At 44.3% G+C, this 18,545-nt stretch overlaps 2 protein-coding genes across 2 annotated transcripts in view; both read left to right on the top strand.

Annotated features, from left to right (window-relative positions):
* LOC128719096 (uncharacterized) overlaps positions 1-9,316 on the top strand; it is a 39,105-nt gene extending 29,789 nt beyond the window's left edge. The window contains exons 4-9 of the mRNA XM_053812717.1: positions 1,227-1,864; positions 6,206-6,891; positions 6,972-7,320; positions 7,415-7,978; positions 8,037-8,678; positions 8,780-9,316. Of these exons, the coding sequence (XP_053668692.1) occupies positions 1,227-1,864; positions 6,206-6,891; positions 6,972-7,320; positions 7,415-7,978; positions 8,037-8,678; positions 8,780-9,316 (3,416 nt within the window). The remainder of the gene's footprint in view (positions 1-1,226; positions 1,865-6,205; positions 6,892-6,971; positions 7,321-7,414; positions 7,979-8,036; positions 8,679-8,779) is intronic.
* A 6,662-nt stretch (positions 9,317-15,978) lies between these two features.
* LOC128708964 (uncharacterized) lies at positions 15,979-17,624 on the top strand (the record flags this gene model as incomplete). The annotated part of the gene is made up of 3 exons (XM_053803946.1): positions 15,979-15,987; positions 16,324-17,403; positions 17,469-17,624. Coding segments are annotated over 3 exons (1,245 nt in total), but the record flags the coding sequence as incomplete, so codon positions are not given.
* Between the last annotated feature and the right edge of the window lie 921 nt (positions 17,625-18,545).

Below are 18,545 nucleotides of genomic sequence, written 5' to 3'. Positions count from 1 at the left end.
CCTCTGCTGGAGTATACACCGCACCAGCATCTCATGATGGGTGCATGGATAAATTTGTTTGTTACTTTTTTGTTGTTGTGAAGGCACTTTAAAGCAAATTGAACGCGATGCATACATTCCATTCGTATAGTAGTACAAACAATTTAAACCATACAAACGATCGTTCAAGTGGGTTTGCGAATGGAGCACGGCAAGTGCATGCTTAAATGAGCGTTACATATTCAGCAATGCAGCATGCTCACGGATGTGGTATTTGAGCTTTGGTAAAGTTGAACAGAAAATAAATTGCATAATCATTGAATTGTTTTAACGTTCTAAACATAAAATCCTCAATCAGATCAATCAAAGTTCTCTTTACGATTGGAAATAGCCTTTGTGTATGAAGCCTTCGGTGGAGACGCATGGTTAATGATAAGCGGCACTTTGGACACAGGCTGAAACACGCTGAAAAGAATCTCATGGAAGCACGCGTATAAAATTGTCATCTCATCTAGAATGTCATTGATGCAACACAGCATAATAACAGTTCGCTAATTAGAGACTGTTTGTAGGATGAGTTTTAAATGGTAGTTCCACTCGCACGTTTAGTACTTTGGTTTTGGTAGCGTAGCTTAAGCCTTCTGCAGCGAATGAAGTTTTGGCCATGTTTCTAAACAGTGGTATCTTCCGGCACGTACAGTAATGTACATCAGTTTGCACCCAGGTTCAGTGAGAAGTGTTAAGGTATTTGATTGGCTAAAATGTAAAATTGTACTAAAGAAGACGTTACAAAAATCTTAACTGTTCTACCGGATGATTGCTACTGTACTCACTATTTGTGGTTTTTTTTATTGTAAATAGCAAGCTCTACTTTGAAACCACCACTCGCTGGGCACCTCCTTTTTACTCACGTTTGCATATGAAGCACCTTAGTACTTCACGTGTGTTCTATGCGTAAAACGTATCGCTAGCAATGCGATACCAAACTATGCTGCATCTCCTTGTTTTTTTTTTGCGATTGCCGCGTTGCTATTTCGTTTTTTTTCTCTGTGTTGTTGAACATTTGTTGACACAAGGCACTATCGACCATTGTGCAAGAGCAGTGAGGAAAGAAATGAACCTAATGAAGTACACGTTTGTTTTTGAATTTTGCTCACCCGTGCCATTTGGTGTCACCGGACCGGTACGAATGCTCCGGGTTTCCGATACGGGTTCGATTGGTTGTGGCCCGGTTGGTTGGTGAAAAGACGGTGACGGTAAGGGAGGTGGCGACGGTGCAACGGTATCCCAAACTCCCCAGCGCTACATCGTGGAAACAATTACGATGACCACGGTGACCGAGCGACGGATCGTGCAAAAGGACGACTCACCGACGCTGCCAGAAACTGCACCGGCCGGTACCGGAGCGAAGGCCGGTTCGCCGGTGGTCAGCTCCACCCCCACAATTATGCCTTCCTTATCCACCACGCTTTCACCTATCGTTCCAGCAGGCAACGAAGGTGGGTCCACCGCAGTACCGACGGTGGCCGGAAGCGCCAGCACTACACAGTCCGCCCTAGCCGCTAGCCATGACTACCGATTGCTTCAGCAGCAGCAGAAGGGTGTGCGCACGGGACAGACGATGGCCAGTGGGGAAGGAAGTGCCTCGCAGCAACAGCCAGCGACCGGTGCTGGCGCGGGTCAGTACGAACCGTCGAAACATAAGCCGTTAAGTACGGCGCAGGCGATAAGTGGCATCCTCAAGGGAGGTAAACTGTGGAAAAATGAACAGCAGCATCATCCGCACCAACAGCACACCCAACAACACGCCCAACAGCAGCAACAGCAGCAGCAGCAACAGCAACACCAGCAACACCAAGCGCACCAGCAGCAGGCAACCGTTCAGGTGAGCTAATTTGAAACATTGCCGGTAGGCTTTAAGCGTGCAGATTAATTTAAATTAATGCCACCGTTCGGACGGTGGAGAGCGCGCCTATTACATTGCACAGTGAGCATTTGTCGGGATAAAATTATGATTTTCACGTCTGAGGCTATGTAATGATGAATTTTTTTCAGTTGGTAAAATTGCTGTAAAGTTGATTGAAATTATTTTGTTTTTATTACATGAGTGATAATATTTACATATTGTGATTCAAGCCATAGTTAATTAGAATAAAATCCAGCAGAATCAACAATACTCCTATATTTTGACAAGTGCTTGAGTTTCATATAAAGTTGAAGCTTATTTCTGCTTAATATTTTTTTATTAGTTTGTTTTTCCGGAAAAAGGTTGGACGGACCTTTTAGTTTTATTCAATCATGTTGTAATAACGTAATGTTTAAAAGATGTCTGAGGGATTCAATCTTTTTTAATCACGTTTTCAGAAGAACTGTGGATCTAACGTGACTATTAATTACCATTAACTCAAACATGGAAATGTTTGTTTTTATAGAAGTTTTGTTCAAACTTCATAAAATTTTATATTGGTACTGCCAAAACTTATTAAAATCGATTTAGAATTTTATGATTAACAGAAATTTGAAGATGATATTTTTTTGGCAATGAATCACATAAATTTTGTATGTTCTGACTTGAACATCTAATTACTTATAAGCGGTGATTGATAAAAATAAGAACATTTGCACACTTCTTTCCTAAAACTTTTAATTTGTATAAACATTCTCGATATACCGTATATAACTTTTGACTTAAACTCGTGCCAAATGCCCAGTGTGCATTGGTAGAAGGTTAATGGTTTATATCGAATAGGGTTTTTTTACAGGACATAATGCTATCATTAACGTTTAGCCGTAAAACATTAATGGTACAAGTTAAATGCGATTTGTGTTTGAACTGATTGTGTTTTGTGCACTGGAAGCTGTCTACCTCTACTTTCCATCCTAAGTGCACAAAATCTTCACACTCTGATAGAATAAAGCATGTAATACCTAGCGCCATTCGCCACCAAGCCTTGTAGTGGATGAACGGTTGTACAACAGTGCTATCCACCGTGCCAAGTGCCTGTGATGGGATTAAGCGAACACGTCAAATTTCATTTTAGTCAAATTGCCAATATGCCACGTTCGGTGGCGCCTTTACAGCAGGCTTTACCATTCTAGGTGGACTTTCCGTTCTTTTGTCTTGGTGGTTTTGTTGCATGGCGGTGGGTTCACTCTGCCGAAACCTGGATCGGAACAGCCCCAAAAGTGCCCCCAAAGGGTTTCGTGGTGCGTTGGGTCTCGCCCAAAAGATATCCGCCCAATGCTTCCGTACGGGGCGGTCTCTCGTGTATTCGGTGTATTATTTCATCATTTTTTTTACATCCACTGGCGGGGTCTCTGTTGTAGAATGTAATTTATTACTCCCCTCGTCACGACGAAGGACATTGCGAAAGGGACCGATGTAACCGATGAAGCAGATCCCTGCGGGAGACCGAAGTGGGGAGATCTTCGGGAGGTGCGGTGACGCAGTGTTGGCGCGAATGTCGAGTAACGTACCGGTAATAAATCAAGTATTTTTGCCATTTCCCTCGGGTGGGCTCGAACAGAATGGTGCAGACGAGAGCTGCGAGATTGAAGCTGGTGTGCAAAGTTTTTTGGATATTTTTTTTTCTCGCTTGTAGGACAGTGGAAAACTAATCGAGAGCTTCTGGATTTCGTTTTTTCCCTCCCAGAATGCATCGAGCTCCCGCATTGTACACACTTTAATTTACGATGAAAGCAAATCTGGTGCCACCACCTTTGCGGCTATGATTGCTTTTTATCCGGGCAACCCTTTTTTATTCTATTTGGTAATTTTCTAACAATTACCCGATTGGGTGGTTGGCGACTAAAATATGTACCACGGATATAATCATCGTAAAGTAACAAAGCGCACCATTTCTAGACCACAGACAGAACGAAAAACAAAAGAAAACAAAATATTCCAACGATCGAAATGATGGTGAGAAAAGTTTTCCGTGGGCGGAATACGTGACCCAGTTCTCCTGACAAGGACGAACCGTCGTCGGATTGAACCATAGAATAAATAAAAGAAGCAAAGTAATGAGTACCGGCGAGAGAGATAGAAAGAGAAAAGCTGGTCCGAATCGGCCAAACCGATACGGTATGATGCTATGAAACACCCTTTTGTTGATGGAAGAGCTGTAAAAGTTTTCTTTGTCAAGGACAGAAAGACAACAATATTTTACCGTTGTCCTGCCCGGAACATCGGAGCACACTCCACTCCTCCATCTGCTTCCGTTTCTGTGCAATTCGATTACAACTAATGGAGCAAGGTTGTGCAATCATGCAGCTGAAGGAGTGAGCTGTTACAAAGTATGATAAAATTACTTGACATTAGAAGATGGTTTAATATTCATTGGTCTTTGTTATAGAAATTTTAATGCTCAAACCCTTCCTTTACAGTTATATTAATTGCGAGAGCTCTAATTGAAGATTGTTCTCGTGCTTCACATAAGAAAGCTCCAACATTTCCAAAATCCTTCAACATCAGTCTTATTGGTAAGAAAATCTCTCTCTCGAGTGAACAAGGCTTTAATAATTCCATTATACCATTAAGGCTTTCAAATTGAGCATCTCAACAACGAATGCCTCTGACGATGCCAACCCGACAAAGCAAGTGAGCACATAAATCGTGTATCTGCTCGAGGGTTCTTTATGTTAATCCATAATGCAATTCAATGGTTTTGTATGATGCTTTGTAGAAGCGTCTGAAAACTTCTGAATCGCAATGAAGAGAGAAACAAAGAAAGCACGGACTCAAGCTTTCCAGTCTGCCTGTGCTTTAATTTTTGTAATTTAAAATCATTTCAACAGCTTTGGATTATAGCAAGAAATGGTTACTTGGCATTGCATCCGTTATAAACGTTTAATTACACCACTTTCACTTCTACAAAATTGTGGGTACGAAATGTACCCAGCTGCATCACAAAATTTTTACCATCTTCTTGACTGTAGATCACTTTAACGGAACCGTTTCATGAATTGCTGCACGATAAGACAACATTCATATTTTAAAGACGATGTATAACCGAGATAATAACCGAACGGTGTGTGTGGCGACATATAAAAATAGCAAAAGTACACGCGGCAGAGAAAATCCAGCGGAAAGGATAATATGAGAGTAATATGAATTTTTCATCCCGTCAAATAGCGGTTTTATTAGCCCCGGGGAACGTGCTTAGACTGCAAATGCGCCAATATTTATTATGATGGTATCGATTATTTCAACCCTCCCCTCTTCCTTTAGCTCCCGGTTCCTGCCGACCGTCCCTTTCCGCCGCAGCCCTTGGCATCCGTGCCGATAAAAAAGAATTTTATGTTCCATTAACTGCCACTACCGTCGCGCGGGATAAGTACCGATTGAGCGGGACAGTTAGGGGAAAAGAAGCTCGAAATTCTTACTTTATCGTGAGTACTTTTCAGCGGGCGATAAGAAGCGTTTTGAAACGATGAGGATCTCTTCCGGTTCTTGCTGTTCGGCTGTGTTTGTACACGATATTCACTTTCACCATCAGGAGCGGGTTTCTTTTTTTTCTGACCACTATCTGGCCCATTTGCACATTATTTCTTTTTTTTATGTTCCGGTGTTTGTCAATCACACTTCTCAAGCATCATTGTATATAAAAGCTTCTACTGCGAAGGGAGTGAGCTGAGCAGATGGTGCTAAATCTGCAGTTTTCAACCAGTGCAGTTGAAATATCAACAACATTTTTCGAAACGAATTTATGCTGAATTGGGGGATGGGTGAGGTATTCGTATAAAGCCCGACCCGAAGCTTCGTAACGTACAATAGGAATGGAGTGAATAATTAATGAGTTCCGATTTAAAAATAATCAATGCACTCCACACGACCATTTACTGTGTGACATGGATATATGGACAGCTCCGATTTCTGCAGATGTCGACAGTAAATCGCACGAGGAAGGAGTCAATAGTACCCACTCAAATTGGTTTATTTTTAAACTATCCCTGCATAAATAAACTATCCCGGAATGAGACTCACGAACATCAATATTAATTTTAATTGTAGTGCTGAGCTTTAAAATCAATTACGAACACAAATAAGTTATAGCGTGTAATCATTACGAATCGTAGAATCTACTTCCTTGTAAAATCCACCTGTAACTCGCCCGAAGTTGATATTCCAGCTGGGGACTACTTCTTAATTGGCGCTACAGATGTTTGCTTTCTGCCGATGACATAATTTTTAATAACAAAATGGATTCCTGGTATTCCTCGGCAGAACGACGATTCGACGGCAGTGACATCGGACGAGGAAACGAGCTCGAAGCGTTCCGTACGGTTCAACGAAGAGTCGACGATTCGCGAGGCGTGCTGCGACGGAGAGGTACAGTCCGGGCTGGGCGAAGGTGAAATGGGCACCTGTCGCGCCATTAACTACATGTCGGACACACTCAAGCGCCACTCGTCCGGCCTGTTCCACAACGCCCTTCGGCCCAACTCGGCCGTACGGCAGCTCTTTCCTAGCAGCGCCATTCAACCTCTACTGACGACGGCCATTTCCGGGGCGGGTCCCACCACACCAAGTGCGGCGGTATCTTCAGCGGGTACGGCCTCAACCGCACCGCTAAACACGCAGACGACAACGACCAGCACGGTGGGCGGTAGCGGAGTGTGTCCTGCTGCTACGATGACCGTTGGACATGCGACGGTGTTGACACAGGAAGCGCTGAAAGCGTTCGACGACTCGAAGAAGACAGCCGCCATGTCACCGGGTCTGGTTCATCAGCACAGTATTACAAGCAATTCTGGTAGCATGAGCAATATCCCGAACAGTGCGGCGGCCGCTTTAGCGATGTCGGCTACGGCGGGCACTGTTGTGACCGGAAGTCCCGGAGAGACGGACACGATTCGGCGATCGATCGAGCGAAACGCTTTACGAAGGTCCTTGATCAAGTATGAACCAAAGTACGTGAGAGAGAGAGAGAGAAATGAATTTTGCATGAATACGTAGTTTGACACGTTTGTTTCACATTCTTCTTTTAAAGGAAAAAGATTCCGGTGAAGGACGTTACATCGCTGGAGGAGCGTATCCGACAGCTGACGTGCGACATTGATGATCCGATCGATGAGACGGGTGGTGGCGAGGGCAGTGATCAGGCGGGCGATGGCGATCTCAGTGAGATGGAACGCCGGGACAGTCCGGCCGGTGAGGAGAATCCACAGCAACCGAAATACCTGCCGGACAAAAGCTTCTCGCCCAGCTCGTCCGCTTCGAGCTCGAGCAGCGGTTCGAACGGTTCGACCTACAAGAAGATCACCGATCTGTTCCACCGCGATCGGCGGCAGGAGAAGATACCGGAGGCGGACGAAAACCCGATTGTGATCATACCGCAGGTAAGGAGTCGTCGCTCCTTTTTGCTTCCGGTGAAAACATCCCACCATTTAGGGCTAAACATCATTAACTGTTTGTTCCATATTTCCCTGGCAGGACTGCCGTTGCCCGGCGGGTCCGGACATTGGAATGGGTGTTCAAATTCAGGGTGCACACACGCAGATACATCAGCCTCCCCAGCAGCGGCATGTTGATTCGCGACGCCAGTTCCTTTCAACGCTGGCGCCACTGACCGCCTGTGTGGCCGGGCAGCGAGATGATCTGTCGTACTACACGCTAGCCCATCCGGGCGACCGTAGCTCGATGGCAAGCTCGCAGAGCACGGAGTACAGCATCGGGGACATCGATGCGGCACTGCACGATGACGACGGCAAGAAGGTGGCACCGGATGTGATTGCCGGTACGCCCGGTCAGGAGTCGGACGAGTTGGCCGCATTCGTACAGCAGGAAGGTGCGCGTACCGAGCGTTTGAAGAAGCGCTACAGTGCCGAAACGTCAACATCGGCACCAGCCTCCGGTGCGGGCTCGGATGATGATGAGCAGAACGACTATGGCTTCAACTCTCGGCCTTCGGTGCGCGGCATAAAGCCGCGTTTCGGCTCCACGAACGAAATTCTCCAACAGATGCAAGCGCAACTCGCCGCACCGACACCGCCACAGGTAGGCCGGTTTGTGGAAGGTACTGAGCCAGCACCCTAACACACTTCTTTCTTTGCAGACCAAATCACAATCGACCACGGTGCCCGCACAAACGCAACCGATCCAATCGAACACGTTGCCGCGGCCGAGTATGCATGTGGCGGCAGCTAAGCAACAAATCACCACACATCAGCATACGGCCTCCTGGAGCTACTACCCAGCCGTCGATCCGGCGACACAGGCGAAGGGAGTCGCCCATCAACCTCAACCGGCTGCTGCTGGCGCTGTGCAGCAAACGTCAAGCAGTGCGGTAGCTCCTGCAAGTCAAACCAACATGCTCGCTGCCGTCGATCCGCACGGCAACTACTACCACATACCGGTGCAGACGCGCCACAGCTATCATGGGCAGGAAGCGATCTATCAGAACTGCGCCAACCTGCCGCTCGGTGTGCAGGCTAGCGCCGTACAGGTGCAGTCGCATCAGATACACACGCAACACCAGGCCGTACACACGGCACACCACATCCACCAGATGACTGATACGGCGACGTACGGCAAGTTTGCTCGCAGTCCTACGCGTCGACCCGAGTCGCCACCACCGTTGCGCAACTACCATCAGACGATGGTGCTGATCCCGTACAATGCCGAAACGTACCATCGATACACGGCCCAGGAGCAGGAGAACTATCGCCGACAGCACAACATCGTCGAGTACCAGCAGGTAATGATATCCAGCAGTTCTGAGCTGATATAGGGTGTGCAGCTATTACCCAGACCTAATCCTCCTAATAATGCTGTAATATTCGCCATCTACTTGGACAGGTCACGCAACAAACGATTCGAGTTCCGGTCGGCTATCCACTGCCCGGTATGCAGTTGCACGTGGTGGCGGCCGGTGCACGTGCAGGTCTTCCACCACACTACTCCACACTGCCCCGGCTGGGCACAAACACGGCCCCAGTGAATGCGGCCACGGGGACGGGACCATCGACGCAGACGGCTCCACCACCGCCACCGCAGGGCAAACCGCCCGCCTACTCGCAATATCCGTCCGATGGAAAACCGGGCGTCAAGTTCACGGAGCGAGGTGCCCCGGAAGGTGCGGCCAGCGTACAACCGTCCGACGCCAGCCAACTACTCTCACCGACCGGCCAGGGCCACGGTCCACCCGGGATGCCGGTGAATCTGGCGAGCTCTGCCACCACTACTGCCGGCACTACGGCCGCAGTTGTATCGTCGGGTGTGAGCGGCCAGGGAGCGGGAGGTGGTGGGGTAGTGGCCTCCCAGGCGGGTGGTGGTAACATGCCGAACGCCTCCCAGCCGACCCAGGGTGCTGTGTTTTATGCCATGAACGTTTGACAGGGTGAATAGATAAAGCTGACCATACGGCTCGAGCGGGAGATGCAGTTGAATGGGGATGGGTGTGTGGGCGGAACTCAGCGGGAGCAGGAAACGATCGAGTCGGACGATAACGATCAAGTGACGAAACCATTGGCCAGCTATCACTCCACTGGTGCCGCCCTATAATGGACGATCAACGCCATACAACGATGTGTATTAGCAACAACATCAGGTTCGTTGCTTTTGAAAGAAGGAAGCATTTGAATCTTTTGTGCGGCTACTAAGAGATACAGTAATGTTGGACAATTATAGCAGTGTGTGAATGTTTGTGTGAAAACAAATTGCTACGTCCAATATCAAAACAAACCGTGCAGAATGAGCTGTCGATAGGCATTTTTTTGGCGGGTATTGCGTGCGTGAAAACTCCGCGTTGTGCGTTTGCGTATGTCTCCACCTACAAAAAGGGGAAAAGTGCATAAGCGAACTGCGTGTACATACAGTTAGTGCGGGCGATGGGAGATTCGAATTATCGCATTATGTTGGTGGCATCTGTTTCTTATACTTCTGCTGTAAGATATCGTTACCCTACCGCGTCGTACACCGGTAGTCACGGTTGGTGAAGTGATGCGATGCTTCGGTTTGGATTCGGTTTCATACTTTCCTACTAATAGCTAGGCGCTGTCCGATGAGGGTGTGCATGACCAGTCACCTTCCCTACCCACATTTTAGATACTCGCCACCCAGCTCTGCGCCGTCTATTCGGCGCCCTGCGCATATGATTGATTCGCTCATTGGCACTCATCGGCACTGATGCACGCGGTGAAACATTAATGTTTATTGCAATGTTTGAAACACTCACCTACCCATCACTCGCACACAGTAGAGCTGTGTTCCTCTTAGTCCGACGTACATCCTGTTCCGCTGTGTGAATGTACCCATAATACCTTTTTTAGCATTGGGATGTAGCAAAATAGATAGAGCCGTGGGGTAGGAGAATGAAATGCGAGCTAATCGATACGCTAGAACTAGAATGCTCAACCTGACTGTATGACGGTTCGTGAACGAATGCATTAGAAAGTGAAGGTGAAAAAGGGAGACATAATTTATTCTAGACAGAGGAGTAGCATTGTGTATATAGGATAGGCATGTAAAGGATCGAATGTACCCAGGAAATCATTTTTAAATAGTTCACGATTGTTTTCGGGGCATTCCCGCTTGATGGCGGGCTGTTGCAAATCTGTCTGCCTGTTCATTCGATTGTTTTGGTACGCAGTTGTTTGGAGAGTGACGATATAATCGGGGAAAAATGCAAGAAAACTAACAAAATTTGAAGCTCAAATTTATAACACTTAGCTGCAGGTAGCAGCGAATGTCAGCGTGCACGGCAGATCATACTGAATCATCCATAAGAAATTCATGCGACAACAGGAAAGGCTGAGGAAACGTTGAAGGAAATGGCTTGGATGATGGCCGAAACACTATGGAGTGGAAAGAATAATCTTTAATTATCTAACTAGTGCCAAAGGATGCGTAGACCAACCACTTTTTTATTCTAATGATTTTATGTTTGTACTCTAAGTTTACTAGACACGGTCATATCTGATGGTTCCATATGTTAAACATCCTGGCATGCCTTGTTGGAAGGGTGCGCTATATTGAAACGTGTGTTTTGTTTTTTTTTTGCTCTTGTTCCCTAAGCTGTGCACCGAATTTATACACGTAAAGTCTAGTAGCGGATAAGTATTGTTAAATTGCACCAAAGATGCTCTATCCAAACCCCACACACGTCTAGTAGAAGGATGAAACATGAAACTATCTATCGATACACTTACCATGCACGAGCTTTCCGTTCCGTGTAATGCCGCGCAACAATGTTTTCGTTTGTTGTCTGCGCGGAACCCGGACACCAAAAAAAACGAATCACAAAAGTCTTCGGTTTTCCTTATGTCCGTATCGAGTTTGAGTAGTTCTGTGCAAAGTTTTGGCTGCCTGTCTGTCCACAAATTGTTTTCTGATTGGCGTGAAGCGACCGCTACCAGCACGATTGGTGATGGTGGATAAACGTTTCGATGGAAGGTTCGGAAAATGCAAATAATTCACTGCACACGCATCATTCATTCGCCAACAGCACGTAAAATAACAGGCAGGAGGAATTAATTAGTTAAGAAGGCGTTTTGTAAATCGCACAAAATAATGGACCGAAAGGACAGCATTCGGGAGTACGTGTAAAGCGCATGAGACATTTATCTTGTCGGGTAAGTAATGCAAACAGTAGCAGTAGAACAGCATACTACTGCGAGAGAGTATAAATAATGACACATAATTAACAAGTGCAAGTGCATCACAACATGTAGAAGTAGTTGTACTAAGAGAAGAGAGTTTTTTTCGTGTGTGTGTGTGTGGAAACATAACAAAATGTAGCGTTCCAGCATAGGCTATAACAGCAGTCAGGGAATGCATGCAGGAGCAAATCTCCCATTTCGGGATGTAATAAGTAGAGAAAGATAACGAAATAACTAGGAACAAACAAGAGAAAAAACCAATAGCTTTAGTTCAGAAGGTTAGTAACACACGGTAGAGAAATGTATCGAAGGTTCAACAGAAGAGGGAAAAAGGGAAGGAAACAATAGACAGTGAAAGATGATTCTCTCATTAGCGTGGGTAATAGATCCAACAGGAGAATGCGATGGGATGGAAGTAGAACAACAACTAGCGTAGCATAAAACCAAAACCAATATAAAGTAAAGCAAACACAAAGAAGAAAACAACACTGAATCCAATGCTGATTGAAATGCAAATACACTTAACCATCTTACCCAAGGTATATACATATAACGTCACAAGCAAACAGACAAAACAAACGAGCAAACCACATATATAAACACAAGTATATATGAAAGAATATAAATATATATTTAAAAGTACTGCATTCAGGACGGTCAGGTATGGGTTGTACTTGTGCAGAAGTGAAACCGCTCGCAGAAACCCGTACCCTTTGGGTAACGGAAAGCAAAGCGAAGCATAGCAAAAGCAGAACAAAAAATGGCCTCAAGGTAAAAGTTGCAAAACTGCAAACGCTACAAGCTAAGATATGCGTGCTCCAACAAAACAAAGGAAACCAAGCAAACAAGCAGAAAATAAGTAATAGGAAACGCTGGAAGGAAACCAAAGGATCTGGCAAAGGAACGAAACAAATTGTTGATAGCGCAGTGAGGAGCGAACGAATGGGAGCGATGTGTTTTGGATTTAGAATTCAAAAGGAATTATAAGATCGTTTTAAGCAAGTCTCTCTGACAGAGAGACACCACTTACATTCCCGTTGATTGTTACAAAGTGTGTAAAGGACGTAAAAGTGTTTTTTTGGGAGGGGGTTGGGTTCGGTAATCTTTGAAATCTAAAGATGGTCCGTGAAACACCGTGCCGTCGGTCAGATTGTATGATGATCATCCACCCTCCCCGGGGCGGAATTGTCGCTATGGGAAGGTTTAAAAACGAGACGGCACTAAAAAAAACCTACAGGGACATGAGTTTGTAACAGCGTGGGCATGTGGGAGTTTTACGAAAACTATCACTGAGCATAGCGAACGAAGATAATCGAAATAGAATGGTGATAAGCATATGCCGCAGTCATGTTCAACTGAATGGATTGAAGCTGAGCAAGCGAAAGCGAGAATAAGAGAGAGAAAAGAACACCGGAATAAAGATGCGTTAAACTTCGGTTGAAATAATTGTCACAAAACAAAATAGTACGGATTTGTTTCATTTGTTTTTACTCGATTTAAAGGATGTTTGGTGTCCGAAATCTGTCAAGTGTTGTATTTCGATGGTTGCGAATGTTTTTTCTTCTTAATTTAACAGATTTCACCTCTCGAATTATGTACCACCGGTTATGTTTTTGAGGTCAAGGCAATGTAGCTGTTTTGGTTTTACGATGCAACACAACAACCCACCCACACCCCGGTGTGGAACGATGGAAAAAAACAAAATCAAACACACACGATCACCGGATCGGTGATTGGCGTAGCGCGTATCCCGGTATCAATCTGCAAAACGTCATCACGGTTGGCGAGATGAAGACGCTCGTCGGAAGGAGTTTTGCGAAGATGTCATTATTATGCACAAAGAGAGAGTAATTGGGCTTTCCAGGTGTGGCAGCACATTTATTGATCCGCACTGCCAACATCCGATTGGGTGCGTATGTTAACGAGGGATGTCAACAGACACCAATATTAAACATTTATATTGATGTTTAGCGTAAGCAGGCGCAAAGATCAAAGTGGTGGAATTGGGTAATTATTGGAGTATTTTGTGCAATTTTAGGGTTATGTTTATCATTTGAAGTATTTAAAGGATGATTATGTGTGTGGTAGCATAAACCTTGAGATTGACTGCTGGCATAAAAGTAAAAAACGATGCTTTTTGACGATCAGTATTGAGTTTAGTTCTTCACAACAGCAACAATAGATACTACAATATTACTTTATAGCATAATGGAGTTTGTTACTTGATGCTTTTAACTACGGAACTTACGGACAACAGATTAACTTTGTGGTACACAATTTCAATTAAAAAGGTTCTAAAAGGCCATGAAAAAGGTTCCAGTGAACAGAAGTTTGCCCGATATAGTGTCCACACAGTTTCAAACAGTGATATTCAAGATGATGGCGTGAAGATGCTAGCCCAAGGTAATTGAAGTTGCAGTTGGCCAGAGAGTCTTGAAATCATGGAGTTTGTTATTTACTTCATAATTGAAAAACTTCCTTGTCTAACCTCCTATACTTATCGTACTCTAATGTTCTATTTCCGATGCTCGTAATAATGATAATAAAACGAATAGGACGTGATTTTATCAAAGCATCTAAATTCATGAGCAATTAAGATGCTATTGAATCAATCTCATGCCCCAACTCTTTTACCATATGACCCAATTTACCAGTGACCTTCCTTCCAGTTTTTTTTTATACATTTGGTCACTCTCCTTGCAAGTGTCTTTTAAGGAAATAGCCACGTTTTATGTAGTTGTAGATCCTGTTCTCCATGAAAAAAATTGGTAACGACGGGCTCAAATCACCACCACTTCCCCGAATAGTACACTCTCACCACGTACCAGCAATCGTGTGGGAAGATGGTGCCCGGTGACGTCACCGTTGTCACCTAATGATGTGCTACGGTCGGGAAGCAGCCGAACTGGTCCAACCGATCGTACCGCGCGAGGTGGTCTGAACCTTCATCAACACGGATAACGGGTTTGTGAGTAAGTGTTTGGTGCAGTGTTTGGCTTTCGGCGCTACGCCTCCGCACATCTGCCTTTCTCTCAGTACGCACAGTTCACAGCCACTTTGGCGGTTTTGGCAAACGATTATGAAATCCGTTTGTATGGCGGGAACTTTAGCTGTTACCTCATTCGAGCAAACCGAGACGAAGCAAACCAGCTGGAGCCAGCGCTTTGTAGGGAAGCTTGCTCACCCCCTTTATCCGATGACGACGTCTCTCTGGCGTGGATAGGAAGGAACTTTAATTTGGACTCGTATTCAGTTTTGCCGCAGAGATTTGCAAAACCACCACCCCCCGGCAGGGGTGTACGGTTTTTTTTGGGGTATAGACCCAAACGTGTAAACAATTGCTCGGTTCCACGGGTCGGTTGAATGGGGAAGAGTTTGGCACACATTTGGCGCTTATGAATGGACCACTGTGGGCAGTCAGCGAACGGAGTGGGAATTTCAGCTGTATGTCCCATTTCTTTCACTTTCTTTCAGTCACGATCACCCGTTCTCTGTTGCACGTTGTACACCAGACAGACTCCATCCAGGGTTTGGTCGTGGAGTGTCCAGTATGTCCACTCGGTAATTTATCTCCCCGATCCGACGGTCTTTAAGGCACAGGAGTGATCTGCGAAAGACAGTTTTACACCGTGCGGCAAAGCGTTCGCAACGATCGGGAACCATTGTGTTTAGTGTCGTGGCCAAGTTACAATGGTATCTCTGTTTGACGGATAGGTTCGGGAACGGATACAAACGCAAGATGGAACTCGATCAAATGGTTGGTGAAATTGATTAAATGTAAAGATAGCTAGTGTAATATAAGTTTTTGTGTAGTTTTAAAACATTTGAGTGATATTTGAGTGAAGCATTTGGCATTGTTGAGTGATTTAGTATATAAAATTGCTAAATTTCGTGTGAAGTGTGCTAAACAGAATAAAAAACTATCGCTTGGAATCGCTTAAAAATTCCAAAATGAAACAAAAGGGGTGGATACAGGAGTTGCACTGTGTTTGTTATGCAAGGAGTTGGACGTTATGTAATGTCATTATTTGAAAGATGAATTGTTAAACTTTGTTAAAACCTGTGGAAAATTTGATTATTTAATTGATCTTTTAGTTTTAATTAAGGTCGCTCAAATAGTAGTTCCTAAAATTACCCAAAGTAATTGAACTTTACGTATACTTCTTGTACAATGAACCAGTGTTAATTCAGGTGAAAAGTATGCAAGTGAATAAATTGATATTTAATGTAAAATTCAAAGATTCTTAAAAGACGTAAAAGATATAAATAGTTTAAAATAAACAGTACGCTAGGTCGTCTTTCTTGACAAAAAATGTCGCTAAATGCAATAAGCATGCTGAAATCGTCCAACGTTTGTCATCCGCCAAAAACAACATGTAAAATCACAATCACGATCTTCATCTTTTAGTTATAGTGAATTCAATGAGCTATAGAGGTTCTTTTTAAACAAAATTATTCTTACTTATAAAGTTTAAAGAAAACTAGCTAATTGTATAATTGCAATATTTGTTGAGTTGGATTTAGAATGGTATCAGCTATCAGATCAGATGAACGTTCTCGAATATGAATTATAATCGTATGAGAATTTGATCTTAAGAATTGTAAGAATATCTTTCATTTTAATTAGTTTTTGAATTTTTCCTTAACAGTCAAATTTTTGATACAACAATTCATTACTTGATTCCATGTTAAGTAAACTAGCAGAATATAATGTAAATTATAAATTTATATATTTCTTCCCAGTTATCCAGATTGATTGTGTTTGGTTGCTTCCTTCAGCTGTCTGCCTCACTACCATTTTCTTTTCCCGATGGTAGTAGAAGCGTTTCCTCCTCCAGTACATCCACTGGGAATCGACGGCAGGAAGCATTCGAAGGACGAAGCATACGTGGGAACGATGACGGACGAAAAAATCAGTTCCCCGACATTTACAGCCGCTATCAGGTGCATGAGAACGATCCCGATCCACCAGGCGTGAGACCCACCGTAGGTCCGTTTCTTAATCGGCCTGCTTCGATCACGCCTCCTCCGCCACGCTACACGACGAAATCGGATCGTCCAAATGCTGCCTACAACCGTTTGCCGCCATCGAAAAACGATGAACCAATTCAGGCCGAACCGGCCATCGATTATGACGATGGGGACGATGATGATGTAGGTGAGGAAGAGGAACAACCGGACAAACCGGTGGTCGCAGCATCTGCTCCATTCAACAGACCCTCAATCGTTGGTGGTGGTGGTGGTGGAGTTGCCTCCAACACGGTGAACAATCTGTTTTATGGTTTCAACGACAAGTTTGGAGGTTTAACCGATGGACTCACCTCACTGTTTGGCGAAAACAGACACAAGTTCAAGTACAAGCGACGAAAACCGGGCCAACCCTGCATTCCCTACAGCTTATTCCACAAGCTGAAATATGGCCGTGATCTGCAGGGAAATCCGGTTGATCCGAAAACGCTTCTACCACACCTGAATTTAGTTCTGGCAGATGTAAACTATTTCGCGCCAAACAATAACTACGGTGGTGGCGATCATGCGGCAGACACCGGAACTGGTGGAGCTGTGTTTAATAACCACTATTACGACGCCGTTGGTGGATATCCTTGCCAGGGCATATCCTTTGGTGGTGGAGCACCCCATAGACCTTTCAAACCGCATCGACCGCACGGTGGCCCGCTCGGATTTTTCGGCCAGGGCGGTCTGTTCGATTGGGTATCGTCGGCGGATCAGGTACAAGGTGACGAAGGTGTCGGAGGGACGGGTGGTACGAGTGGCAACCGGCCTACCGTGGTGTTTAACCTGAACGATGCAATTGACAGTGTGGTAAGTGTGTGGGTGTGGCTTTAGAGAAGCGTGTTGCTCATGACCACGATTTCGTTTCGTTTCAGGCTACTAACTGGAAACCGGGAGAGGGTTTCCAGATGATGATGGGAGTCATAGCGAACTTTATCACCCAGGTAGCAGGTGGAGCGGCAGCCCCCGTAGCGGACGCGGCGTCTGATGTGCGCAAGATCAATCGCGAATTCTTCAGTCTGTTTGGTTGAAAGAAAATTGTTAATGTGTGTATATGTTAAAGCTAAACGAATAAAATACCATGACAAGAGGAGGTGCTAATAAAATTGATTCGAAAAGTGCCTTTATTACGATTTTTACCTTGCGAAGGGTTCAAATCATGTTGCAAGACAACTCTCATTTGAGAAAATGTAAAAAATGCATAGTTTTAAACGGGAAAGTAAACGTAACATTAAAAGCCTGACCAACGATTTACATCGTTTTTTTCGGAGATAGGTTCGAAATTGTTGGTTTGTGTCTTGGGAAATACAACAGATGGCGCTACTTTATTTCCCATACCCATTTCGTTCTTTTCAAAAGACCTTCGAACAAATACTTCTAAAAAACGATAAATTATTCATTAAAAGATCTATTTGAAATTACTATAGAAAGATTATGTAAGATCTCTTATTGCTTTCAAGTTATATTAGCTTATTGGCATATTTTTCTTGATATAAATTAAGAAACATTGTTAAAGTGTCTAATCAAAATTTCACGATCATTTCTCTGCATTCACCAGCAAACACATTTGTCACCTTAAGCTAAAGCGAGCTGTAGTTTCATTAAACAAAAGTAATAAATTTGTCCAGCTCAAGTAGCTCTATTGTTTTGAAAATAAATAAACTGTTGTGAGTTGTTTTAGCGTTACAATAATAAAGATAGGAGAGTGAGAAGAAATTGCGAACGTTTGTTATTATTTGTTAAAACCATTTTAAAATACACTCATTTTGTTAAATGCATAATTTGGCAAAGTGCAATGTTTTGTAAGTTAAAATACAATCCTAATTTTTAATTTCATTTTACCACATGCACAAATGCAAGCACACCTTCATTAATTGAGCGTTGAAATAAATTTTCGGACGTGTTTTGCTAGCTTTATATAGTTTTATTTAAGGAAGCTATGCTGCCCGTAC

Source organism: Anopheles marshallii, chromosome 2 (assembly GCF_943734725.1).
Source record: "Anopheles marshallii chromosome 2, idAnoMarsDA_429_01, whole genome shotgun sequence".
Lineage (NCBI taxonomy): Eukaryota > Metazoa > Arthropoda > Insecta > Diptera > Culicidae > Anopheles > Anopheles marshallii.
This window is presented reverse-complemented; position numbering and strand designations above follow the sequence as displayed.